Source organism: Solea senegalensis, linkage group LG19, assembly GCF_019176455.1.
Source record: "Solea senegalensis isolate Sse05_10M linkage group LG19, IFAPA_SoseM_1, whole genome shotgun sequence".
NCBI classification, from domain to species: Eukaryota; Metazoa; Chordata; class Actinopteri; order Pleuronectiformes; family Soleidae; genus Solea; species Solea senegalensis.
Window position 1 is genome coordinate 9,816,731 of NC_058038.1, and position 27,162 is coordinate 9,843,892.

Below are 27,162 nucleotides of genomic sequence, written 5' to 3' on the forward strand. Positions count from 1 at the left end.
TTAAGTGCTTCTATGTTTTGTTTACTATATTTCCTTTTTACTAAATGTTGGATTAATGGATTGAAAATTCATTGAGTCAGAAACTCTTTGTATTGTAGCTATGTTAAGAATGACTAAACCTTGCCATGTGGGTCTCTGATTTTGCTTACCTCCATATACTTTAGTACACAGGTCCTGTAAACCACCATGCAGAGTCCATTTCAGCTTAGAAGGAAGGGGGGATGAAGAGGAGTTCAAAATTGACGGCGAGGGCAGGTAGTTGTTGAGGTTGTCCAGCATCTGGCCACAGTTCCAGGTCCAGCGTATTCTGGGGGGCTCACGGTCACAGGTGTACACACCTAGAGGAGACTTGTCTGTCGAGGAGGAGAAATTACCAGTGGTCAAGCCCAGACACAGCGATGAGCCCAGGTTGAAGAGGCGTCCCCGGGTCACCCATTTCCAGCGCTGGCTGTCTTCCTCACAGGACTTTGATAGGACAAGGGAGTGATCCCGCACCCCCAGGCAACCCTGGGCGCCCTCATGGAAGAAAGCAAAGTCATCGGAGTCCAGCGGCGCTGTGCAGGGAGAGAGAAACAGAGGCATCAGTCGATAATACTGATGAAAACAGAGTCCCATGTTAGCACCTCGTGTGACAAGAGAGGAGGTCAGGGAATGGGTCGATATCTCGTTTGCTGGCTGTTGTGTCGGGTTAGCTCGACTCTGGTGTGTCCGCCTAATAAACATTACCGTCACAAATCCTCTAACAATCCTGTGCATATGACAGAGGTCTCCACAGGATGTAATTGAAATGACACGCTATAAAGCTGCTAAAAGTGGTTGCACATGTTTTTAATGCAAGGTTGGACTTTTTCACTATGAACCACATGTCAAGAATTCACCTCGTTTAACCTGAAATAGCCTCTGTTCTTGTTCACTGCAGTTCAGTGGACAAATACATGATGACATGTATATCATAATGGGAACATGCAGAGTGACTTGTTCATACATTTGACACCATGCAACTCAATGTTAACAGGTCTGAATTTGATTAATTTGTTGAGAGTGCTATGATCCTCGGGGGGGGAAAATGGGAATCTGGTTCCAGTCTGCAGATTTCTCTCAACTGCACACTGATGTCTTTATGGACATTACTGCAGTTTAATCCTCTGAGGAGCTATATAGACAAGCATGGTGTTACCCACAGAGGCCAACAGTATTCTCATACATGTTACCAAAACAAAAAACAAAGAGTTACTGAGAAAAAAAGAAAAGAAAGAAAAAGTGATGAACTTAACACATCCATGGCAATGGCTGAACGCCAGATGCAGTGACTGGAATTTCGGGAACAAAACCCAACACCCTTTCTCCAAAAAAGATGTGGTTTTCCTTCTCTCATGTTTTTCTTTTCTTTCTTTTTTCTTGAAAGATTTAGAAATTGGTATCCAAAAAAAAATTCCACAGTGTTGGATGGTACTGGTGTGTGGTAGTAACTGTGAGTGAGGAGGGGAGAAAATAACGACGTGTAGGAGTGAATCTAAATTAAAACCTACTAAAAAAACAGTATTAACATAGAGCTCATAGACATTCCTACTTGGCCAGCTCCTGTGAGAGGCCAGGAAATGGGGTAAGTGAGAAAGATCACTGTGCGTTTGGTTAAAAAACACAACTTGTGTGGGTATTTCAGTCCACTCTGAGTCTGAGGCAATCCCTCATTTCCTAACTCTCAGCTAAAACACTCCAACCTCCTGTGCTGCTTTTATGGACAACTGAGACAATAGAGTCTCATCAAAAGGCCCTATAAAAACCTCCCTGTAATCTGGTGGAGGCGACGGACACGCCCCTCTTCTCACACTCTGTGGTTGAGCTTCTCTGAAGCCGCGCTAGCTCATTCGGTTGAGCGGCAAACACAGTAACGGCCTCGTGGCAGAGCGGCTCAGAGTAGGTTTTTAAAAGTGTCTGAGTATAATCAGACATAATCACCACCCTGTTCTTTTTATAAAGCTGTTCATCTCTCACTTACAGGCAGCCGAGGGCCTTGTTTATACTGCCAAGTTTATTGTGTGAATCTCGAAAGATTCCCTCACCAAAGGGACACCAATCCTTTTTCTAGGACAGCCAGAAAAAGAAAACAATCGGCACAGATCTCAGTCGCTCCCGTGACGAGACTTTGTTTCTATGAGGCTGTTACACTAGTCACTTCTATTAATGCAGCATAATCCAGAGCAGGACAAAATGTGGACAAAAAAAAAAATTCTGTGGAAATTCAAGAGTCTGGCGAATCCATTGAGTCACATGCTTTAAGGCAAAAACATCGCAGACCTCTGCCAGATCAATACCTTCTCAAGTTTTCTCTTCTCAACTATCTGCAAGCACAACCACTCCATTCTCCTGATATTCACTTTGAATGTTTGGCCTGCCTGGCTCTTTAAAAACAATGCATATTTAGTTTACGATCACAGAACACAAAGAAATCCAACAAGATTAATCTGCTAATTCTATCATCTTGAAAAATCCTCCCTGAGGCCCTCAGTAGAGATTATATAAACCCTCAGTATTGTGATTTATACTAATTTGCCTTCATGTCTCTGTCACAACAATCTCAGCTCCAGGTGCAATATCCGGTGCAAGTCAATAGAGTTTTCAGTTTTAGAAAATAGGTCACAGAGTCTGTGTAAAAAAGAAAAACCCCACATTACGTCACTATTTGAATATAAGCTATAGGTGACAATATGAGAGTTTCCTGCTTAAAGCTCTCAGAGCCACTCGACAACCTTGAGGATTACGTTCCAGACAGCAAAGAATCAGATTGAAAAGGGGACTTTTAATTCCACTCTGTGAAGAGAACATGATGGGATGTTTAATGTGGAAAAGAAAAAAAGAGAGAGAGAGTGCAGAATTCCAGATTAACTTTAAGCCACTGAGCTCTGTGGAAGCTAAGCCACAACAGCTCTCCTGCTGTGATCTCATCCTCTTTTTTGCCCTGTCACCCCACACTGAGGACAGTTTCCTGCTGAAGAGACAAGGAGGCTGAAAGAAACCTGTGGCCAAGAACAACCGGCAGAACCTGCCAAGAGAGGCAGATATTCCCAGAACTTCCACCTCCTCAACACTGTCATCCGCTGGATCAGGACTCAGGACAAGACTTGGGACTGTGGATGACTAATCAATAACACGTTTTCTGTTGAGTGGATGAGAGTGGCTCAGTACTGCTGCCTGATAATAACACTTTTCTATCTAATCTAAGAATCTAAACTCAAGCAGGATTTTCCATGAAATTACATTGTGTTCTTACAGTAAAAAAACAAGCGGGTGAGTGTGATGAAATGGCAACCAACAAATAAGACAGGAAATTCCAGCCCTCTATGTTTGTGTCTTTGGTGTTTTATGGTGGTCTGGCCTCTGAAGCAACCCAAACTGTGGATAAGTTTTACCTCATCCAAGAAGCATGGGAGAGGAGGGAAACGAGAGGGGGGGTGCGATGAGAGGAAAGGGCATATTTGCATTTTGCAGCTACACTCAGAAACGGACTGAACTGGAACCGTAGCGGAAGTGCAAATCAAATTTTAGAAAGCAGTGAGTGAGAATAAGTGCACACAGTGTCGTAACTTTCCATCAGTCCCACACGTGGGCACAGTATAACGGCGATAACGAGAGTGCAGGTCTATACACGCAGTTCATAAGGAGCAACACTCAATCAAAGCAGTGGGAAAAAGTATCCACGTCTGGCCACTATTGAGCTGGGCAAATGTTATAACAGTAAAACTTCTCAGTAACAGTCAGACGGACAATTATCAAGTTACATAACACATCATTATTCAATTGATTTTCCTGCTTATTAGTGAAAGCCGAAGAAACCACGCAGTTCAACGTGGTTTTAAATGTTTGTTTATAAGCAGGGAAGTAAACAGACGTGCTTATGAGCAAACATTATGGCGAGATAACGGAACCTCTCTTGGATTATGTCTCAAATGCATCACAAAAAGTTATTGTTTTATTGTCCATCCCAATAGGGCGAACCGAGAACACCACAGATGTGGGGCTGCTGGAGTTTTGATGTCATCACAGCAGCCTTTCATTTTGTACTCATGCCTGAATAAATGCAACTGCTCATCTGCTCCTCATGAACCAGGACGGAATATCCTGGGTGTCATTACTGACAATACATGTTCCTGAGTCTCATTTTTGTTTCATATTACAAGAAAGTTCATGACAGAACACTGAGCTGCTGCCGACATTTCACTTTTTTAAACTCTGGTGGGTGGCTAAATTAAAATAAGAGTTCTCATGGCAACTCCGCCGAGACTACACGTCATTGATTCTTATCCGTTTGGTCGAAGGAGGAAAAAGCAACTCCAGCAACTTTCAGGGGACTTTGATGGCAGACATTTTAAAAACAAACAAATTCTTCCTCTAAGTAAACATTATCAGATTATGTAGGATCTAATCTATTACCTTGAAGGCTGAGAGTGAAAATCTGCATAAATCCAGCTATAATCAATCTCTCTAACCCTCAAACATAAAAATAGCTGTGCCAAATATGACGATACCAAACAATTCAGTACGGTGACTTTAACACTTAGAAAACATCACTATCTGTATAACTACTGCCTGTGCCTAGGGATATTTTACAGTATCTAATCCTGACCAGATTAATGTTGTGGTCAGATTTAAGTATAACTTAAAGACATACTTATTTTTGAAAGACTGACTGGTGTCCACACAATTAAAACCAGGTAGAGATTTAATGATGTGTATTTCTGTTTTTTGTTAGACTTCATATTCCCAGTCACTCAGAGAGCAGTCGGGAAAATCACTGGCAGGAGAGTGAAGTTGGAAAAACTTTTGACTTCCAGGTGACAAGCTCTGACATCAGACTGTAGAACACCAGCATAGAACAATGTGGAATAATGTAACTCTGTCTCAGCACAGCCTGTCACCTTCCATTGTCAATATCTGTCACATGTGTGCAATTACACTCTATGTTTCATATGTCAAGATACACATTTTCCTTTGCTCCATTTGACTGGGATTCTTTTTAATCATGCACTGGAAAAAGGCCACTTTTTTAAACAAGCAAACAAAATTTATACAAGATATTTTTTGCTTGTAATAAGCAAAACACATCTGCCAATGGAACAAGTGAACATTCTCTTGGTAAGATTTCTTGAAATAAGACCTTTAAGCCTTAAAAGTGATGTTGAAATTACCTGGGAAAACTCATTTTGAGCTGTATTTTACTAGTATTGTGATGTTTTTGTGACTCATAATAAGCTTGTGATGCTCAAAAATAGTATTTTCCCCTCAAAAGTAGCATCAGCTATAATTGTGACACTGTTCTAGAAATTAGATTAGATACTGAAATTTTGAGACAAAATGTCTTGAAGTCAGCATTCCTGACTCGTATTAGGCAGTGTAAGAAAAACAGTCACACTGCATTTTGAGTTGTGAGTTGGGCATGTTGACCATGCAGTTTTCAATAAAGCAGATTTGTTTCCTTTAAGTCTATTTCTTGACAATTCATCTTTTTACAAATAACACAGCAGCTTAAAAACCTTATGACATGTCAAAAAAGCTTGTTTCATCTGAGATATGACTCAAAACAAGACGTTTTCAAGACTGTTCCACTTAAGATATTCAAGATGCACTCTCTAAAAACAAACTCCTTTATCTCACTTAAATCTTACTTTAGGTGAATTTGTCTTACATTAAGTGTGATGAGATATTTTGACTAGAAGTTAGAAAATATACATGGAAAGATTTTGAGTTTAGATGTTTATTTTGTTTCTTTTATTGAAAAGAAACAATAAAGCTGTTAAAGGGACAAATTCAAATCCCTGCAATACAACTGAGACTCTTAATAATCTTAATGTATTTTTTTCAATTTATGTATTGATTTTATTTCATGGCATTCTTGCATATTCTTATTTTAACCTTATCTTATATGAAGTGGCACTAAAACCAAAATAACGATTTTTTTATTTTACTATATTTTTGTTATAGATGAAACAAGAAACACATAAACAAACAAACAAACGAGGGCGAGGGCATGCCAGTACACACATTTTGAAAGTAGGAACAAATAAGAAAAGCATAGGTACAGTATACAGTACAAACATCCACGCATTGGAATAGAAGAGTCTTAATATTTGTAACGCCAGAAATAAGAGTTTGTAGTAGTGGATTGATTTTTCCAAATTTGAAGCCACGTTTCTTCTGGAATTCCTGCACTAGCTTCTTTTTCCCAGCGCTGCCTAATATAACCTGAGTTTTTATTCAATAACGTAAAGCTTTTGTATTGTTTTCCAGTGATAACTTTAGTACTTTTAGAATCGTATGCGTCTATGAAGGAGGTCCAGCTAAATTAGGGGTCTTTATTATTTAAAAAAAAAAGAAAAAAAAAAAGACCTGTAACAATAAAAATCTTCCTTACCTAACCTATGATTGACGCAAGTCCTCAAAAACATTTAGGTTTCCGTTCTTTATTATCCTACAGAAGGAGGTGATTCCTCGCTTAGTCCATTGTTTGCACTTATGGTCCTGTGAAGCTGGAGGGAAGTGTGGATGGAATGCAGGCCAGCTTAACAATTCAATTTCTCTATGAAGCTGATACCACGTCTGACCACATTTTAAGAGAGAAACTAGTACACTGATTTTGCAGCTGGTGGACATCATTAAACGTACCAGGGCAACCCAGAACTGACTGAATAGGTATTTCCATTAAAGATAGGTCAATATATTTCCACCTGTAGCTAGGTGGAAAGATATTGACCTATCTTTAGGCTGGGTTACACCAACATACAAGATACTGTTATTGTTCCAGATGAACCTTCCCCCTATTTGAATTGTTTTGCAGGAACCTCTATTGGAAGTGCTGAACATAGGTATAATAACCGTGGGAGAATATTCATTTTGATTGTTTGGGTTTTAACGTCATATATTTTCTTATGTATCTGTTTATAATTAACATCATATAATTGTTAAGTTGTGATTGGTGCCAATTCAATTGGTGCTTATACATCAATTGCTTTGAAGGTGCAAAATTAACAGTCAAGACTTGGGTTTTTTGCACGTTCAGTGTATAACCAGAATATTTCCCATGCCTCTCCAGAATGTTCATGAGCAATGGGATACCAGATTCAGGATTTTTAAGTGTAACAAGGACGTCGTCCGCATATAGAACAATTTTGTTTTCGACACTTCCCACATACCCTCCAGAGCAGTCTCCTCTCTGATAGCCTGGGCAAGGGGCTCCAAAATAACAATTATTTTGATCATCAATGAATCTGTCGATTAACCAATTAGTTGTTTTGTCTGTAAAATGTCAGAAAATGTTGTAAAATTTTGATTGGTCTTCTCCAAACCTCCCAAAATAATTTCTTCAAAAAACAGGCAAATATAACCACTATGAGGGTAAAATTACTTGTTTCAAGTGTATCAAGAAAAGGGCCCTTGTTAGGCTATCTTGAAACAAGTCAAATTATATTCACTATCTTCAGCCTTAATAAGTAAATAAGTTCATAAAATGGTGTGAGATAAGATTAATACACTGAATTACAATTACACTATGTTTTCTTTTATTGCAGTCCTCGAACCAAAATTAATCTGTTTTAATAATTGCTTTGTTCTATGAAGCAAAGAATCCAAAGAATATTCACGTTCAGGAACCTAAAAAGCTTGTTTTAATTATCAGAAAAACACTCAAAGTGATCAATCGAATATAAAATAGCTACAGATTAATTTCGGAATCGATTCGTTGTTGCAGTCCTAACTGAAATATATTGTTATTTATGTCCAATCTCATCTTTAGCAGTGGACATTGTTTTGAGTTGTTTTTTACCCACTAAAAAGATCACATGTATGCTGTGTTCACTGGACTGAACGTGTTAATTGCAGCCTGTAACAGGATGTAAAGGTCACATCTGCCCTCAGGTTGTCCAGTGAAGCGTCATTACACGCCACTTTTACAATGTCGCCTTTAACATATACAAAAAAACAACCCCCACATATCTTAACCAAAACTAGTGAAATTGAAGCGCGCGCTGATTTGTGCGTTTTTAGACAAACCTTTAGGCATTTTTTTTTTTTTCAAATGAAATCAGTAAAAAGTATTAACTACAGTATGAGCATGCAGAGCTCATTCCCTCCTCCCCTTTTGCTTCTTCTTCTTCTTCTTCACATCTGTTTCCACTCACTGCTCGGACTTTTGGTTCGTGGCATACCAAAGCACCAAATCCGGAATACGCAGACAAACAGCTTTCAGTGATTTGCTTTCTAAAGCGTTTTTTATGGACTATAATTCGTTGCCAAAACAAAAAAAAAAACAAAAAAAAGGAACGGACATGCACTTTTGCTTCAATGTCTGCCCGGTTACTTAAATCGACTTTTGCATGAATGAAATAAAAAGAGAGTTCTCACCAGAAACGCTCCTCTGCAGTCCCACACTGAGCAATAATAAATATAAAGTGCATCTGTAAAATAAAAGTTGCCGGATTGTCCATGTTCCTCTTGGTTTGTTGTGTCGGGGACGGTCGGTGTCTTGCATGCTCACAAACTAGGCTACAACACACGCACAGACACGCACTCACTCACACTCGTAAACACACACACTCTCCCTCTAACTCCCTCTTACACTCACACACTGCAGGAACGAAGGAGGAGGAGGAGGAGGAGAAAAGTGAAGCCGGAGAAACAACTGAGCGAGTGTTTTACTTTGAAGGCGGACGATACAGAGCTACTGCAGAGTTGCTTTGACCGCTAGAGTCTGACTCTGAGTCATATGAATGGAGCAGCGTCACCACTGTGTGTGTGTGTGTGTGTGTCCGTCAGTGTTTGTATGGTGTCCAACATGAGGGCCCGGGGACCTCCACAGGCCTGTCTCGCTCATTACATTTACATTATGTAGAACAAACATATTATTGGGTTAGTCCGGCTAACTCCGGACCTTTAACAAAAATATGTGCAAACATGTTGTGGCGCTTTTCTATGGAATTAGATTTGGGTCAATATTTTCAAACAAGCAATACTTTTTTGAGAAGCGGATGACACTTTATGAATTGGGCAAATATCAATATAATCGTTTAAAAATACTATATTTTTTGAAAATACACTTTTTGGTTGCAATGATGGGAATTTTGTTTGCTCCGACTCTTTTGCGTTTGCACTCCATCACTTTAGTGGTTTTTTGTTTCTTGGGGGTTCGGGGGCTTAGAAAGCTGCCTGCTGATTGGCTACTGAGTTTTGGAGCGACATTTTATAATCTGACAAACAATAAGATACTTACAATTATTTAGTCAACGGGGGAAAACTTGTGGTACGGGTTCCAGACGGACAGGGACTCCAAGCCTGTGACCACGTCCGGTCCATTGAACTGTTGCTCCAAAACTTAAGTACAACACAAAACCACTGTCAAAAATACAATAAGTAATATTTCTATATTGATAGTTCTTGAAAGAACTGATAAAGTGTCGTGATAGTTCAATGATCAATGTAATGTTATGCCAAGGTCTGGTGTTAGCTTGTTCATGTGTTTTTACAGACTCTGAAGCTATAAAGTGTTTTACAGAAAGACAGCTGAGGCAATTTTGACAAATCTCTTTGAGCAGCGAGACAACATTAAGATGAGGATCATGGCTGACCTATTTGCCTATCTGCACGCCACAGAGTGGAGTGTAAAGATACCAACAACAGTGATCACAGTAATCCCCTCATAACAACCCTCTCTCTCTCTCACCTTTGTCTGCTATGTTCTGTGAATGTCTCCCCACTCAGGTGTTGAAGTCTGTCTCAAGAACATCATTCAGTAATGAGGAGCTGAAGAAATGAATGGGAGTCAATGACCTAAAAAAACAAACAAAAAAAGGCAGAACAATGGTACAAACACACACATGCATACATTGTGCTCAGCTGATATTGGGTTGATAAGTTGATTATTTACTGAAGAATAAAACAGAACTAAAAAACAACAAAAGCGTGACCTCTGTGCGTTTCAGGAATCTGCAGTAGCTTCTTCCCTGCCGTTCATTTTTTAACAAACATATCAAAAACGGAAGAGATCATTTGCAGTTGGCTACAGACATTTTTACATCGCTGAGCCCTTAAAGAATTAGTGAGGTTCAGCTCTAGGTTTTAAGGCCAAGGACAAACAAAACTGTTCAAAACCATGCTACAGGAGGATATATCTTTAAATATAAAGAAAATAATTGCTGCTCACACAAGGTTATAAGGTTTCAGCAGACAACTTCGGTATTATTTTGTCAATTGAACATGAACCAAATAAGAATATAATATATATATATATATATTCTTGTATTTTAGACTAGTCTTCTTGCAATAGCTACCACATCTGTGGGGGTGCAAGGGCCAATTCTGTACTGCTTTCAGCCTTTGATTTGATTCTTCTCACCAGGACACCCCAAAATACTTGACAACTGTCACTAGGTGGGTTTCCATCAGCCTGTTTTTAAGAGCATTTTCAGTTTGAGAAGGGAAACACAGAAAAAGTACTGAACGATTGCTTTAAAGTTTTTAAGCTTGAAGGAGGTCGAATGTCACTCAACTGTAGTGGAATAATAGCAGAAAACGGTGGATCAAGCAGGCGAGAGGAAAAATATGTGGACTGATGAGAAAACCATAACATACTTCCACAACACTTCAGGTTTTTGCCAGATCGTTTACAAAGCAGGCTACAGCCCATGTGACATTACAACAGAGATGCCCAGTCGGCTTTTTTTCCCTGACCCATTTACCCACTTGACAGATATCAAAACTGAATTCTGAATGTAAACTCTTAACAGGATTCTTTTTCTCCACTTGACATGGCTTGATTGCAAGGCTTCACTTGGAATATAGCTTTGAAATGTAATCTGTGCTGAAAGATGATAAACAGAAACTACAGACATTGACACTCATGAACAGTCAGCTGGGTTGAAAACAGATGATAGTAAACGCAGAACAAACACATTTTAACCAATAGTATTTAATGGTTTATGCAACGGTCTGCTAAGGCCCATTCTCCCCCCACAGCACTATAAGGTAAACCAGTCCCCTTGCATTTTGTTGGCCAAAAATAAATTCAAAACGTATCTAAATAAATATGTTTATGGTAAGGGGATGTCGATCAAAAATGATAACAGCTGTAATTAAAAGGCAACTTGCTAAACAACAGTTTTCAACAGTAAAACTGGTTAACATTGAAACGTGTTTTTGTTTTTTTTTAACGTGAGAGAGGTCGTTCCTCAACAGCTTCCACTTCATATCATGTAACACCGTTCTAAAACCATTCATTATAAAAACTGAGGTGTAACACTGCCACCAACTGGAAGTTCTAAGCTTTGGTCACAGAAGTTTGACGAGGAGATGAGAGGGAGGGGCGTAGAGGGAATAGTAGCTTCTGTCCCTCCTCGTCACAAATAATCTGGGTGTGGAATTTAAGTGGGGCAGAGGATCCCAGTAACGGCGAGCTGGATGAAATAGAGCCAAATATATTTAGGATTTAATGTAACGGCAGCCAGACTTTTTCTCTCAGTTTGTTTCATGGAGATGAGAAGAAACACCCTGTTAGAATTTGGGAAGTTCACACTACCTCCGACCAGAGTGGCTCATGCATGGGTTCATGTCTGTGAGTGCGCATGGGTTATGAGGCCTTTCCTCAGTCCTTCTCATCAGGCCAAGCTGAAGCACTTCTATACTTCCTTTGTTTTCTTTTTTTTAAGCAGAAAAGAAAAATCCAAATCACGGAACCCCACTTTTAACCAACATAGCGCCAAAAAACCTCGCCCCTTGCTGTGCGAGTCATCCAGGGCTTTGACCCCCAGATCGATGCCACTGCTTTTGCAAAATGAGGACAAGGAGGTAGGCGTGGATGGACATGATGGGGATGAAAGGTGACACATGTCTCCCTTTCCAACCCATCTATGACTTCTCACGCACCCCTTGCTCTCAAATTTGACTTCTTTTCTTGGACTCTTCGTGGTCTTCGTGGTAGCACTCGCCTTCTCCACTCTTTCAAATGGTTCAGCCACTCAGTTCAGTTTGAGGCGCTGTTATTGGGGGAGCTGGATGTGGAGGCCACAGCCATGCCCAAGGTGCCAGAGGAGGCCACTGACTTGCGGATGTGTGGCATGAGGAAGGGGTCACTGGCCAGCTGGTGCACATCAATACGGTCCTCCTTACGATAAACTAAACAGCGCCTTATAAAGGCCTGGAGGGAGAAAGGAAAAAAAGAAAGATTGGAATGATTCAGAAAGAACAGATACAAATGGATTAATAGTGATTTGAGGAATTCCAGTACCTTAGCTTCAGGTGTGACTACTGGTTTGGGAGGAAACTGCACATCTGTTGCCTTCAATATGGTGTTTTCCTGCAGGATGTCCTGCTGCGACTGGTTATGTCCAAAGGGCTAGAAGGCAAAGAGAAGGAGATGTCAAAGAAACACGTAGATAAGAAAATGTAAATCAAATTGTGATTAGGAACGAATAATTTACTTTCATGTTCAGTATATCTTTACAGTAAAAACCCTTTTGTGCAGCCAAGATGTTTTTTTTCTATAGCAATAATATACAATTTAAGAAAACAATAATATATAAATAAATGTCTTGTGACCCTCTTACCTTTCGGCCATACAAACACTGGTAGAAAATGACTCCGACAGACCAAACATCCACCTTGTTGGAGATCTTGGGTGGTTCCTTCCCAACTACAAAGCACTCAGGGGGCAGATACCTAAATAAGAAAGAAAGATCCCCGTTAATAAATCGTGCCCAGTTTCAATGTACATTTTAAAGTATGAGATAATTGTTTTTCCAACATGAGCACATGTCTTTGTTAAGGCAGCATGGTCAAAGTTTAATATCCATCAAATAAATAGAAGTTGAAGCCCTGTATATGTATGGAGACTAGGGGTGGGCGGTATACAGGTGTCATAGTCAGCACCGGTGTGACATTGCGCCATGATATAGATTTTGCAATACTGTCAATACCGTGATAAATCAATTGAGCGCCAATAATCTCCTAATTCTAAATAATAATGCATTACATTTTCTTCAAACATTCAGTGATCTGAATATCTGTCCTTATATACTGTATATCTTGTTGCAAATAAAAAAGTAAAACATATTCGGTGGTAAAAGGGGAGTGGCCATTAAATTAGCGTAACGAGCACTTCAATAAAGAAACAACTGCTCAAACATCACCGGAGCAATAATTGCGTTAGGTCTGAAGGATGCACTTTCTGACTGGTGCTTGGATGAAGCGCGTCTGATGTGCATGACAACCGACAGCGGTGCAAACATGGTGCGCGCTCTGGAAATTAAAAAATATAAGAGACTCGCATGTTTTGGACACAGACTGCACAACGCTATTGGTAAGTTACACTATGTAAACCTAACATTTCATATTCAGAAAATTTGTCAAGTCCTTTTCTGTTTGTATTAAAAAAAGAAAACAAAAACAAATTTAAGGCCACCACATTAGTATTGTATTGTTCGTTGTTAGTATTGTTTAGCCGTGATTCCTCTGGGGACCGGATCAAAAAGGAAAAAAACACTACAAATATCAGATTAGAATATTATTAAAAAATATGTACTCCTCCCAAAACCTACCAAAAAAAGTAATACCGTGATATTATACCGTCACCATTCAAAAGATGAAAAATACCGGGATATTAATTTTAGGTCATATCGCCCACCCCTAATGGAGACACATCCCCCTAATAACTACTACGAGAAAAGCAATGACTTTCAGCTACTACCAGTTGACACCGACAGGTGGAGTTTTTAACGCTGCTATAATCCCCCAAGAGGACATTACTGTCAGCAATGCGACAAAGAACTTACTGAACACAACTTATAATGTACCTACGGGAAAACATCTGATGTTCTACTCTGTTTACGAGAGCATTCATATGACTACTTGCAAGTTTTCTACATCATGTGAAACGAAAAACACAATAAGTGTCTGCCTGATGCAATTAAATAGTATGCAACTGCTGGGCCTAGAGTGACGCTTCTGGCAAAACTAGACACTATCCAGTGTCCTGTCAGACTCAGTGACCATACAGGACACTGCTCCAAAGGCAGAGTGTCAAAACCTCCAGCACACTTTTCTAAAGGAGTTCCACAAACTAGTGTAGCAAGTGAAAGCTTCTCAGTTAGCTCGATCATTTAGCACAAATTGCATGATTTTCCTCACATATTCTGTATTGCTCTTGGGGTGCATATTCTCACAGTTATTTATTCTGTCATTTCTTCACCGAACAGTTCAACAATGAATAAGCATAGGTTTTTTTTGTAATCGCATTGGGGTTTCGTCCACATGGAAACAGCATTTTGGGAGATGCTGGCATAACTGTCCCTATTTTTGCCGGCGTTGTCGTCACCATCCCCTTGTCTTTGGAGATTGTTTGGCAGTGTTGCCAACTACTTTCAACGAATAAGTAACTAAAGCCAGCCCGAAAAGACACTAGATATGACTATCACATCCCGTCCTTAGTGACTTCAGACATAAGAGTTAAGAAAAAACAAGAGATGAAGATGAACAGTGAGACTGAATAGTAAAATAAGGGGAGGAGAAAACAGAGCCTTATTTCACACACACTATTTTTACTTTGATGAACAATGCAGATTTGTGGTTACTCAACACACGTCTGTGACTCTGTGTGGTCAGTCAGACCAACTCTATGCCAGCAATAAAAAGAGCTGGATGAAATTCACTCGTGCAGCAGAAATGGTTATTTGTTTGTCTGAAAGTAATTAAGATTATGCCATAAAGACGCTGGATGTCTGTAAATGGCAACACCTAATTTTTGATAACTTCTATTTCTTTCTTTTCTTTCCCCTCGTCTCATTTCTGTGATTGTATACAAATTGCCACCTACAAGTCTGACATATGTAATACAGTAGTTTGTGTCATTTTAGAGGGTTTCGTGTGGATAGAAAGACAAACGAGATGCATTCTGGATCTTTTTTTGCGCAAAAATGCCACTGCGTAGAGGATTACGACTCTTAATGGACTGTGGTGGGTGAAAGCTCTCAAGCACACTCAAACTCATCAGCACAGACTATCTGACATAAATGTGACTCTTGAGGACTAAGGCTTGGTAGTAAAAATGAATAGCATGATTTATTATAGCACAGGTGATGACAGTCCTGCAGGAGAACAGGATTCTCTTCTGTGCATCTTACCAGTATGTCCCTGCTCCCTGTGATGTTAGTTCCATCCCATCCACAGAGTTGTAGCTGTCATCATCCATGATTTTTGACAGGCCAAAGTCTGTAATCTTGATCTCACCACATGCAGTACCGTTTACCAGGAGGATGTTGCCTGAACACGGTGAAAAAATGTGTTATGGGTATGAAAGGAAATGTCAACGTAGTTCATATTCATATTTTGAGTCAAATATGGCAATTAAATAAGGGGCGACAGCTCTGTTATAGGTACAATGATTGTGTTTTCTGTTAACATATCCAAATCATTTGAATGGAATAATTTGAGGCAACTGGATTAGAGGCCAAACCATGTTAAAGTACACAAAACTTCTTCATGGTCAATAGAAATTGCCCATCTTTTCCCAAATAGTTATATTAAATCATTTATTGCTAATTTTATCAAAACAAACATGTTTTGTCTCAAGCTGCTAATTGCAACAGTCACTGAGGAGTGTAGACGCACCAGGTTTAAGGTCATAGTGGATAATGGGCGGTCTGATCTCATTGAGGTACTTGAGGGCGTTAACAATCTGCATGATGATGGAGCGGCCCTCTTTCTCTGACATGAGCTTGTGCTGCTTCAGGTAGAAGTCCAAGTCATTGCCCTCACAGTACTCCAGGACGGTGCAGAACCTGTTTCACAATGGGAGGAGTAAAAGGAAGAAACTTTTACAACAGTCTCAGCAAAAGAGAGAGAGTTTCTTTAAAGGCACATGTAACTGAAAAAGCAACTTACGAGTCAGTGTCGAGTGAAAAGTAGTCGTAGAGTTTAACTATTCGTGGGTGGTCCAGCTCTTTATGGATTCTATATTCTCTACAAGCATGTCTGAAACAAAGATTTCCAACATTTTCACCATTCATTACAAATGTGGACAGTACATATGCCTTTACACCAGTGTAAACTGAACACTCACTTGTGGTAATTTTCCTTCTTCTCATCCCTCCAGTTCTTGTTTAATTGGTGGATTTTGACCGCAACATACCTTTGCTCTGTTAGGTCAAAAGCCTGTCAAATAAATTTCTCCCATTAGTTTGAAGTTTAACTCGACAGGATTTCTTTATGCTCATGTTATTTGGGTGTGTTCTTTTGGCATATTTTCACAGGTGACAAGAGATTCTTGGAACATTACTCATCTTGCATACTAGGACAATCCTTCACTTTTAAATGTTGATGATGTGTGTTGAATGAAATGTGTATTTTCAAATGTTTTCTGAAGAATGCAACAGTGCAATGCCAAATCATGTCAGTAACAGTGTATGAAATGAAGACACTATTTAAGCAAAAATAAAACCTGTTAAGTTGTACTAATTAAGTAGCAACACTACAGCTCTACATTGACTATATAAGTGTTTTTTTCCTTCTAAGTAAAAGATGCCGATTCTCTTACCTTGTAAACTTCACTAAAACCTCCCCGCCCAAGTAAATGAAGTAGCAGGTATCGGTCATTTAGCGTAGGGTGATCTTTAAATCTGTACAGAGTAAAATAAAACAACATAAACTCAGGGAATAAAACAGAGCACAGGAATATATCAGTAGTGGACAGGCTAACTTGCAAAGAGTGATAAGAGAAGAAATCATACTGGGAATTATCCTCATTGTGGATCCTTTTCAATTCACGAATGTGTAGATTTCGCACTCGCTCCAACCGCTCCAGCTCTGCCTGAATCTCAGCCTCCTCCTGCAAGGAAAAACAAGATTTAAAAAAAATCAGAAGCAGTGCAATGAGTGAGATCAGAGAAGGTATTTTGAAACTTAAATCCCGACACAAATTTACTGAGCATTACCTTCTTAAGATGGCCTAGTCTTAGTTTAAAGATTTCCTCTTGCTCGTGGTACTCTGCTTGTGATAACCTGCAAGAACACACAAGTTTAAACACATATCAAAAAAAATAAATAAATAGAAAGATTAAAAAAAGGAAAAGGACATCTTACGCTTCGCTTTCTGTTCCATTGGTCTTGCTTTTTCGTTTGTTTTGCTCCAGGCTTGGCGGTGGAGTCTGGGCCATGGAGGGTGGCTTTCGTTTGGCCAATAGCTTCCTCTGCCTTTCAATGTCTTCCCGCTGGGAGTTGATCCTTTCTTGTTGCCTAGAAAACACAAGACAATTTTCAAATGTGACGCACACATTTAATTAACTTTCTCCATTTGTGTTAAATATACAGTAAGCTCTGTGTTGAGGAGATGTCTTTATCTCTTATGAGAATACAGTGCTCTCATGGTAGGCCATCTTGCTTTATAGATTAAAATACATACATTTTATAACCAATCGCATTTAGAGTGCTATTTTTTAATTGCCTCTTCAACAATATTATTTAAAAGTAACTCCAGGAACAAAGAATGAAAGATTCTCACTTAATGAGGTTTTGGAAAGCATATCCATCTGTCCACTGCTCAGTAAAAGACGCTCCATGTCTCACTGTGGTAAAGTGGCCCAGTCGAAGTCTGTCTTGCATGCTTTTGTCCCGACATGCCATCTTCTCTTGCTTGGACTTAAGGAGGAACAGAGATGCAGAGGCGTCAAAACGGATTTCATGTGGCTTAAATTAGGGCTTATAAAACTAGCACACAACGAGCTAATCACTTTGGTAACAAATAACTCATAAACCAGACTTCTCATCAGAGAACATACTTTTTCAATCAGCAGCTTCTTAGACATGGTCACACATTTATTTAAGCGTTCCTTGTATCGCTCCAGCATCCTTTGCTGTTCATCTATCTGTCTCCTAAGATCACAGTTTGCCTGGAGCAAAAAAAGATAAAAACAAGCAGGAAAAGGGTCAGATTAAAAAAAAGTAGCAAAACGTTATCTTGATAATACAAATACAGATACAGGGAAGGTGTCAACTTATACATGGCTTGAGTGAAAAATCAGGACAAAGTACAGAATATTTTCACAATTCAAAATGTAATTAGAGTAGTACCCGAAGTAAATCGTCTATTCGTCCCTCCTTCTTCTCCAGGTCAGAGTTCTTGTTGTTCTCCATTGCTGTTAGTTTTTCTATAGTAAGGTCGGACTACAGGACAAATTGAGTACAAAATTGTTTGTTAATGGTGCATCTTTCTGCATCAGACAGAAAATTGGCACATCAAACAGTACTTTCATAATGCTGATTATTCTAGCAATTAAATGGTTCATATACCAATTGTTTAAGTCTGAGAGTATGTAAAATACCTGTGTCGCTTTGTGGAAAACATGAAGAGGAGCCGGTTTCAGTGAACCCGATGAATGCTCTGTGTTGGCTGAGCTGACAGAGGAGGGACTTCCCTGCTGCACCTGGGAAGTAGACATTTACTCGGTAAAAACTTGAACTTACTAAGACATTGAATTGCTAGTCATGATAAAACATGATATTAACTTGGCACAACTAATATGCATAAAATAAATCAGGTGAATGTGTATATATAATGACTAAATTAACACATTAGATGTTTTACTGTCATGTAAAAACAACTAAATAAATATATTTTACAGCCATTTATTTTAATAAAAGTCTCCAAATACAACACACAAAATCTATGTGCAACTGGTTTATCAAAACTCTTATCCTCTTACTGTATGAGAGTGATTGGTGTTCCTATAATATTGTGTTTCCCTACATGAATGCGTTGTTTGATGATGATGATGATGGTGAATTGATGAGAACTACAAAACTCATTCATCCCAACTGGGATAGGTGTTAATAAAAGGCACAAAAGAGAAAATGACAGAAAAAAGGTCTGGGAAGATTGAGAAGGAAACAGGAGACAGATCATAGAGCAAACATGCTCACCGTGACAGGGGGGTTGGATAGGGAGTGTTGTGGGGAAGAGCGGACCACTGGTGGGATTCCCCTGGCAGGGCTGGTACCAGGACCACTACCTCCCGCAAACTGACAGACATGTAAAGAAAGGGGAAAAGGAAAGATGTTTAGTGGAAGAGCCGAGATGGCTAAAATGAGGGTAAGAAAGTATGAAAAATGATTACTAAAGCACTTGAAATTACATGTGCTTTGCTACATGCAAATGTAAAAAAAAGCCACTTACCTCAAAATAATCACTAATTTTATGCCCTCTTGGTCCTGCTTTGCCTGGAAGAGAGAGGCAGGGAGTTCAGAGAGAGTGTGACAGTTGGGGTGCATGAATTGAGCATTACAGCAGAGGGTCAAACCTACCTTGGCTGCTGTCAAAGTGGTCTGCTTTCCGTTTTCTTACCCTCTGGTCATTTGCTTTCTTCTCTGGCGTCTGTTGGTAAAGCAGTGAGAATCAACCAAGCGCAAAAACAAGGTAAGACAAAGAGACAGCTGGGATTTAAAAACAAAATATGTTGATATGGAAGGCAGACCAACCTCTAGCTCTTTGTCACTGAGTGAGCCCACACTGCATAGACTCTGATTGGATGACTCATTTTGATTCTGACCAGAGCCCTGTTAAAATAAGGTTAAATCACATAAAAATAAAGCAGAGTGAGCAAACACAAAACATTAATAAAAATATAAAAAACATAGTGTTCACGTTCAACTGAATTTTCAGAAGCCTGTATGTATATGTATTAAGTGTGAATGTAATTAGAGAGCAAACACGCCAAAAACAGGTGACCAACTAAAGGTAAGAGAATAGCTAAAGAACACCACCGTAAACTTTCCAGTGAATCAGGACCTGCATCAGTCTTAATGCTGGTTCCCTAAGTGATGTCTCTTAGTCAAGTGAATAACATCAGAATTCAACAGGCACTGTCCAATCATGAAGAGATACTTAGTCATTCAGAGCACACTAGAGCTCTCTCTCACTGAACCCTCCTAAAATGGCTGAACATTAGGCATGCTGCTGGGGATGTATTCCTCCGTCTGTCACCTATATATAATGTAATAAATTTTTCTCCCCAATCTTTACAGTCTAAACCATTCTTTCTCCCTCTCCCTGGAAAATGCCAGTGAAAGGTGCTCTGCTTGATTTAAGAATGACTGCTTGCACTGCAGCCCCGAAACACAATCTTTGTTCTCTGATATCAGACATGTTCAAATTCACTTTCCAATAATGTTAGTAGGCCCACACTGTTCCATTACCAAAAAGGTGTTACCCATTTGTCACCAAAGGATAACAATGTTCCTTTCTTTTATGCCAACTCAGGGATGTCAGAGAGAGCAGCGGCAAAAAATGGCTACTCAAGGTCAAGAAAAAATACTACGCTGCTCTGTGACACTGCAGGGCTTTTAGACCACCAAACGATATATCTCCATTCTTATTTCTTGACACACATCTCCCTCAATCACCACACACATAGCATACCTTGCCATACAGGGTTGCTATGGCATGATGCTTTAGCGAGAGCTGCCATTTTCTCTGCGGCAGCAGCCATGCCATGCTCTGGGCTCAGCTCTGCCTATGGCTGGCACAGGGCCCACTCCTGGCACTGATATTCGCTCCCTAACTGTTCCAAGATCACCTTCCACAAAGAGCACTCCATCCAAAGAAACATGCAATGGGGTGGTGGGCTAAATGCTGCCTCCACTCTCACCTGGTCAAGAACTACTTTTTGCATTCCTCCTGTAACTTCACTCATACTCCTCCCCCAACCACCCCTGTCCCAACTGTGGCCTTTTTGGCAGGCGCTGCCACTTGTATATACAGCCACTACATCATGAGCCAGGGAGAGATGCCATATCACACCAGCCAAAAAACACACACAGCTCAACCTTCTCCAGAGACAGACAAAGAAAAGGAGAGGGGCCAAGCTTGTCAGGGCCAAACATCAGAATGATACTGGGGCAGAGTGAGACAAAGAAGAGATTCACTAATATGTGTTAACAGAATCTGTAATTTTAAGCACTTTGACAGGAGACAGTTCATTTGCTCCTGCTCCATCTATGTGACATATGCTGTAACACATACCTTAGCTACACCAACTCCAGTGAAGCGAGCCTCCAACAGCTCTTGCCGTCGGGGGTCCAGGCTATGCAGTTCTTCCATCATGGCTGCAGAGACAAGAGCATAGATTAAGGAAGTGCCGTGAGGTCTAATGCATTCAAATGGGAGTGACAAATCACCATTTCAAAAGGCATTGGTTGTGATGAGTCATGGTTGTTTTTAGCTATATGGATGTGGAAAATTCCTGTTCTGAGTCATCAATAAACCTGACAATGATGTTTCCACTATCATGAGTGTTAAGTAAGCCTTGCAATTTGAGCACTCTGTGAAATACCTCAAGCAAAATAAACAATCATGACTAAAATATATCAGATATAACATGTATCAAAGGCATAGGACAGATGTGAGGTGTCACTGGCTGGAAAATTATAACTTCATGTGATAACGCCCTGGGAATATGGGCATAAGTTACATGGCGTTTGAGTTGTGAAAGGTCACTAATGGAGGGGCTGCCAAGTACAATCACAGCCATGGAAAGGGCCACAACAGACAATAAGTGACCGGCTTGCTCGCTTGCTTGCTTGTGCAAAGGTTAACGTTTAAGTTACACGCCCAGTACAAACAGCTGTATCTTATCCTTGCATTCATTAGAAATGGCAAATGTAATCCACGGCTTTTGTGGACAAGTTTCCACCATTATTCGCCTATTACTAATTCGGGAAAGTGTTTGCTGGTTCGGCTAACCTAACAATGACCAGCAGAATGGCTTGTTAGGTCAGCACCAGAGAATGATAAGCGAGGTAGCTAGGTAACACGTAAGCTAACAAGGCTACTGCTGTTCACTGAGAGCAAACGCTGAACGTTAGCTAATAGCATAATGTATGTAATATATGTTTCTCCCCCCTCAAGATGGGGCACATATTATAATTCAGTTGACACAGAAGCAGAATTCTGGTTAGATACCCACCCTCTTAACAACGCATCACAACTCCACTCCGCATTAGTAAATTACTTTACAAACACATAAAATAGCATACAATGCTAGTTAGTTAGCCAGCAAGCTAGCATTGGTTCGCCTGTCAAAAAGAAGCATCTCTTTAGTTGTGTGTTGTCAGGTGCTCGGGCCATGACGCCCGCATGTACTCAACAAAGACGAAATATTATTTTCTTCGACACCATAACAAGGTACCCACTGTGGTTTGAGATTTTCTCGGTCCTCCAGAGGGCTCGCTGATAACCCTAAAACCGTCCCCGTTGTCTCTACAGTATTCAGCAGACCCTCCCAGGCTAGGCCGCATTCACAGCCGCGTTCCTCCCGTGTTGATTGTCCGCGATGGAGACGGGGGAGTGCGCCGTGTGGTTCACGGTAGACTCAGAGGATTCCCTCGCAGGCCTCGACGACTCCGGGTATCCCAAACCCACCTTTCTGTACTCCTTAGGCGGGGATGCCCATTACATCCCTCTCCCCGAGGACCATACCGTGCCTTTGTCGTTTGTCTACCTTCCACACAATGGCGACCCTCGAGATTCTGCGTTTTTTCGCCAGGTATAAATGATATCTTAAAGCCAGGGTTACAGTTACCCCCTATTTCTTATTTTCTCCCCCGGTGGTGAGATGAATTTCGGGTCCTGGCTTTTCAGGTCGATGAAAACAAAAGTTCTGTTCCAGTCGCCTTCCTCGCTGCAGGGGAGAAACCAATCCTGTTTCGGAAGTTGTGCGGTTGCGATCCGTTTCAGCTGAATCCGGATCGATTCGGTTCTCGTGTTTTTGCAATGTAAACAATAATCGGTAAAATCTCACATTTTCTCGTGAGATTGTTCAAAGTATTTTCACCTTCGGTTCATTCGACGCCTGCCCAAAATCTCTCGTCTGGACCAATGAAAAATCTCTCTGTACACAACACAATTTAACAGTGCCCACCCACACAGCCATCAAAATGATCACATATCAGAAAGTTGCCATTCCAATGATGTTCACACCCACACTGTACTAGTATATATGCGACAAAACTAAATTGGAGTTTAACCATTAAAAGATGCTGTGATGGAAGGAAAAATGGTGACACCGTCAATATAAAACAATAACAATCTTTTTGTGGTTGTGGGTTAAAACTTCAGGCCCTGGATTCCATTAGTGTCATAAACAGTTTTGTTTGTGCAGCGACTCATACTGATTTGTACTGAGAATTTAAGGAATGAATGTGCATTTAACTTTGCGTACTGTTGTGTTATTATACTTGTGAATTGTTGTGTCGTGTTAAGCCTTCACTGTTAATCAATTCATTTTACTTTTGAATGTTGCCTCCTCACAATTTTAAAAGACACAATCACTTCATCCTAGTGCCAGGCCTGAATAATCACATAAAATGGATGTAAAAAAAATAAATGTGAAAATAAGGTTTTAGTGCACCAAGCAGCATTTATCAAATTTCTAAAAACAAAATCGGTTGATGCCAAGAAAAAAAAGCCAGCTTCCCAACCACTATTTCAAAGTTTTCAAAAATAATCCATAGAGTTTCTATAAAGTTCAGGTTTTTATTTATTTTGAATATAAAAAAGACAAATTGTATTTTTCATACCATGATGCAATTAATATCAAAACCCACTCATTTCATATCAGAATTTACTTCAGGGTAACCAGCCCTTCCTCCGAATACTGTACGCATTCGTAGAAAATGAAATCATTGCTGTTGCAGCTGGAAGTGCAGCACCAACAGGAACACTGGCCTTAAAACCACAGGTCTTAAATATAATAAAAGCTATCCTTTTATCACAATCACAACAGAGTTTCTCAATTCCATATGTTTCCACAAACAAGACCAGCACCTTCAGCTCCTGGTTTCAGTCTTGGTCTCAGTCCTGCATCTCAGGTGCCTGAACTGGAGCCTTGCTGTACTTGCACTGGATCCACACCCTGTACATTGTGAGCTGTTTGCCTCTGTTCACCTGCAGCCTTCTGTCCACAAGATTCTGCACTTTATCAAGTCCGGCCTCAGTGAACAGCTCATGAAGCTCATCTGAAGTAAACAGGGGCATAGAAAGATTGCTCAATTCTGCAAAAAAAAAATTGATGAATAACATTAACAGAGGCACCTGTTTACTTTACCTTGGGTAAAGAAATATACTCTTGTTCCATCACCTCGGACGTAAAAATTTTCTGACAGGCACCTTCCTATATGAAAAGAATCACAACACACTATGTTATTAGAAGTGCTGTTAGGGACATTATACCTTTTTAAGTACTTAAAATACCCTCACATAAACATAGTGGTTATTAATGTGAGTGTGCTACAAGAAACAGACTATTTTCAAGAAAGCAGCCATAAATGATTGACCTCTGAATATGAAGTTTCTCAGCACTTGCTGGAAATTGACTCTTGGTAGATTTTATTCTGACAAACCTTTCTTGAAGCGGAGTTGTGCCATATCAAAGCGTCCATAGTCCCTGAGCAGCATCACTCCCCCAGGCTTAAGGAGCCGTGCCAATCTACTGATGGACGCCTGCATCCTGAGACAAAGGTGAAAAGTTATCGAGACTCAAGATTTACTGCCAAATATGTTTTTTCATATACAGAGAGACTATTTTGGTGCATAACAGTGATGGCATAATATTAAGTAGGTACTGTGGGGAGAGGTAAGAACATATATTTGTATAAGAGCTGAATAATTAGTGAAAAGGTCAACAATTTACAATGAAAATAACAACCAAGAGAGTAAGGAAGGCAACAGGAAAGTTCATACTTGTCGGGATGCAATGCTGAGAGCACAAAGATCAGCACTATAACATCAAGGGTTCCATCGGGGACGGGGTAATTGGCTTCCACATCACTCAGGTCGTGAACAAAGGCAAAGCAGCGCTCAGGGTCGTACTCAGGATTAGTCTGGTCACAAGGAGGCGGTTTTAATTCATACAACCCCACAAGAGTACCTTTCAACACACTATCCTAATCATCTCACCTTTACCAACTCCACAGCAGTGCTGGAGAAATCACAGCAGTAAACAAAGAGTCCTGGATCACTGCGGAAAACAAAGCTACAGTTACTTACTTACTTACTTACTGTACGGCCAATCTTTCAGTTACGTATTGTACTGTAACCTGAAACCTGACATTCTCAATGTCTCGTATGCACTTACTTGTTGGTCTTCAGTATTGGAAAAACTGTGTTCCCCACACCGCAGCCAACCTGTACAACAATTCATATAGCATTTAGCAAATTTTCCCCCTCAAAAAGATGGAATCCCTGTCAGTTATTGCAAGAGGAGTCCATTTAAATGTCTTTTAAAATGATATTTAAATATGCAACTTTACACAAAAAGTTTTGAAGAAGATACAACTTTGTTGTAAATGTGTGTGGGTGAATTTTAGATAATTAATCTCTCACCTCCAGAATGCGATACGTGGCAGAAGAGCCTGGAAAGTCCTCATCAGCAACTCCTTCGCTCTTTTCTTGACCCAAATTGTTCTGCTGACCACCATCTGTGGTCAAGGCTTCAGGATGAGATTCATGGCTGAGGCTTCCCTGCGGTGATAACTCTGGGAACTCCGTGAAGAGCCAGTGACGATCTTTGAAGAAACGATTCTCATGGATCGTGTAAAAGTCATTCCAATACTCATTGGCTCGGCTGTCGAATTCCTCTGCATGAAAAGGAGAGGCAGCTAATGTTTACAAAACAAATGATTGATAAAGCTTAGTAATAAATAACAAAACAAAAATAAGTGTCATTTTGTGAAACTCAACAATGTGACGCCTCAGGTCACCTTGTTTCTCTGGAGGTAAAGGCTGACTGTTTTCTGAGACTTTCTTCTTAGCAGCTGCTTCTTGTTCCTCCGTCCACTCAACATTGTCCCTGTTGACACAAAACCATTAGTGACCCGGTGAGAGGTTGTCATGGATAACAGCACAGATACACTTAACAACACTTAAAATTATGAAAGTGACATTCAAAAAACAGGAAATTTCCCTGCCCTTCCAGTGTGATGATATATTATATCTGATACAAGTTTACAAGCAACATGGTTTCCTATGGGTGCCTTTCTAATCCAAAAGGGTGCTGTTTTAAGTCCCCTACTGTCCCTACATGACAGTGTCCCAAAGAATGTCCTTAGAGGACATGATAGTCAGTGCTGTATAGAGCCATGCCCAACCATGCCCATCATACGAACAGGTGTGTTTGTTTCCGCCGAGTGGAATGGTTCGGTTCATATTTTTATGCATTTTCATGAGGAATAGTACCAAAATAACCTGCCCCAATCTTTCCATTTTTCAGTACCTTTCCCTTGGGGTATGAGTGGAGCTAGACTCCTACTCGTGACAGTCATCGACAAAAAACCTTGTTTTCTTAAACGTCCGCAGACTATTCCCATACAAACTCTGATGTCTTGTGGAGACAAACAGCCACAAACCGAGCAAGAACAAGCTGCTGGATGTGGGGTGGAGTGGCTCAGTGGTTAAGACCGGTACCCTGTGTGCGAAAGACATCATGGTCGCAAATTCGACTCCACCCCTGGCCTGATTGTACTTAATTCCATTGTAAGTTGCTTTGGATAAAAGCGTCTGCTAAATGACATGTGAGGGATGTCCTCCATTAAATTGTCTGTTGTGTTGCGTTTGATATATGTAGTTGTCACGCTGTGGATCTCGCTGACATGGCCATTAAAGGTACTGTTTTCAGTGGAAACTCAGGCCTGACCCAAGGTTTACCATTGCAAACTGTACCATGATGGAAACGCGGGTGCGCACACTCGGTGCCCTTTAAATGTCCGCCCAAGCACTTCCAAACGCCACTGGAGAAGCCTGTACGTAACAACAATTTTGACCAAAGAAGGAACTATAACAACAAACTAAACGTAGCAGTAAACACTGTCTAGCTGACAACACAATGGCAGATTAGATATATTGTTTTTACTGACCATGCGTTGTGCTGGAAGACCTGCCGCGGGTCGGTGAGGAAACGCGTCCCGAACTGTGGTCTCTTCTCGTCTGTGATGGATAAATGTGACAGATTAGGACCGGAATCACTGCCGTCTCCCTCCACTCCGACCACGGCATGGGGCGCCGCCATGCTGGATCTGACGCGACGGAAGAGGGGCGGGGCATTCAAGTGCGCCGCGTTCAAAGTCAATCGGAATTCGGAA

At 40.4% G+C, this 27,162-nt stretch overlaps 3 protein-coding genes across 4 annotated transcripts in view; all 3 read right to left on the bottom strand.

Annotated features, from left to right (window-relative positions):
• The window catches only part of mrc2 (mannose receptor, C type 2), a 30,289-nt gene extending 21,717 nt beyond the window's left edge, over positions 1 to 8,572 (bottom strand). The window contains exons 1-2 of the mRNA XM_044051056.1: positions 8,395 to 8,572; positions 150 to 554 (exon numbers count right to left, since the gene is read on the bottom strand). Coding sequence (XP_043906991.1) covers positions 150 to 554; positions 8,395 to 8,521 — 532 coding nt within the window. The 5' untranslated portion in view covers positions 8,522 to 8,572. The remainder of the gene's footprint in view (positions 1 to 149; positions 555 to 8,394) is intronic.
• Positions 8,573 to 10,938: 2,366 nt separating this feature from the next.
• tlk2 (tousled-like kinase 2) lies at positions 10,939 to 22,910 on the bottom strand. The gene is made up of 21 exons (XM_044051437.1): positions 22,219 to 22,910; positions 21,050 to 21,132; positions 19,507 to 19,584; positions 19,333 to 19,402; positions 19,205 to 19,248; positions 18,952 to 19,050; positions 18,354 to 18,455; positions 18,103 to 18,195; positions 17,811 to 17,921; positions 17,534 to 17,670; positions 17,116 to 17,268; positions 16,968 to 17,034; positions 16,764 to 16,861; positions 16,571 to 16,652; positions 16,097 to 16,188; positions 15,919 to 16,008; positions 15,646 to 15,815; positions 15,159 to 15,297; positions 12,588 to 12,699; positions 12,269 to 12,376; positions 10,939 to 12,178 (listed from the first exon to the last, which is right to left on the bottom strand). The coding sequence occupies exons 2-21, from the start codon at positions 21,128 to 21,130 to the stop codon at positions 12,005 to 12,007; spliced, it is 2,100 nt and encodes a 699-aa protein (XP_043907372.1). The 5' UTR covers positions 21,131 to 21,132; positions 22,219 to 22,910; the 3' UTR covers positions 10,939 to 12,004.
• Positions 22,911 to 23,528: 618 nt separating this feature from the next.
• Positions 23,529 to 27,119, bottom strand: mettl2a (methyltransferase 2A, methylcytidine). Of its 2 annotated transcripts, none has more exons than XM_044050997.1 (9): positions 26,938 to 27,119; positions 25,786 to 25,874; positions 25,409 to 25,662; positions 25,161 to 25,210; positions 24,983 to 25,043; positions 24,767 to 24,906; positions 24,427 to 24,533; positions 24,132 to 24,197; positions 23,529 to 24,042 (listed from the first exon to the last, which is right to left on the bottom strand). In XM_044050997.1, the coding sequence occupies exons 1-9, from the start codon at positions 27,087 to 27,089 to the stop codon at positions 23,879 to 23,881; spliced, it is 1,083 nt and encodes a 360-aa protein (XP_043906932.1). In that variant the 5' UTR covers positions 27,090 to 27,119; the 3' UTR covers positions 23,529 to 23,878. The 2 variants fall into 2 exon arrangements, with proteins under 2 accessions (XP_043906932.1, XP_043906931.1); XM_044050996.1 differs by having other exon boundaries at positions 25,409 to 25,683.
• Positions 27,120 to 27,162: the final 43 nt, after the last annotated feature.

Coding starts and splice junctions, on each gene's coding strand:
- mettl2a (XM_044050996.1), bottom strand. CDS start 27,089: ATGGCGGCGCCCCATGCCGTGGTCGGAGTGGAGGGAGACGGCAGTGAT. Junction 25,044..25,160: donor CCAATACTGAAGACCAACAA/GTAAGTGCATAC, acceptor TGTTTTCCGCAG/TGATCCAGGACTCTTTGTTT. Junction 24,198..24,426: donor ACAACTCCGCTTCAAGAAAG/GTTTGTCAGAAT, acceptor CTTTTCATATAG/GAAGGTGCCTGTCAGAAAAT.
- tlk2 (XM_044051437.1), bottom strand. CDS start 21,130: ATGATGGAAGAACTGCATAGCCTGGACCCCCGACGGCAAGAGCTGTTG. Junction 19,403..19,506: donor TCAGTGACAAAGAGCTAGAG/GTTGGTCTGCCT, acceptor CTTTACCAACAG/ACGCCAGAGAAGAAAGCAAA. Junction 18,456..18,951: donor TATCCAACCCCCCTGTCACG/GTGAGCATGTTT, acceptor TCTACTTCCCAG/GTGCAGCAGGGAAGTCCCTC.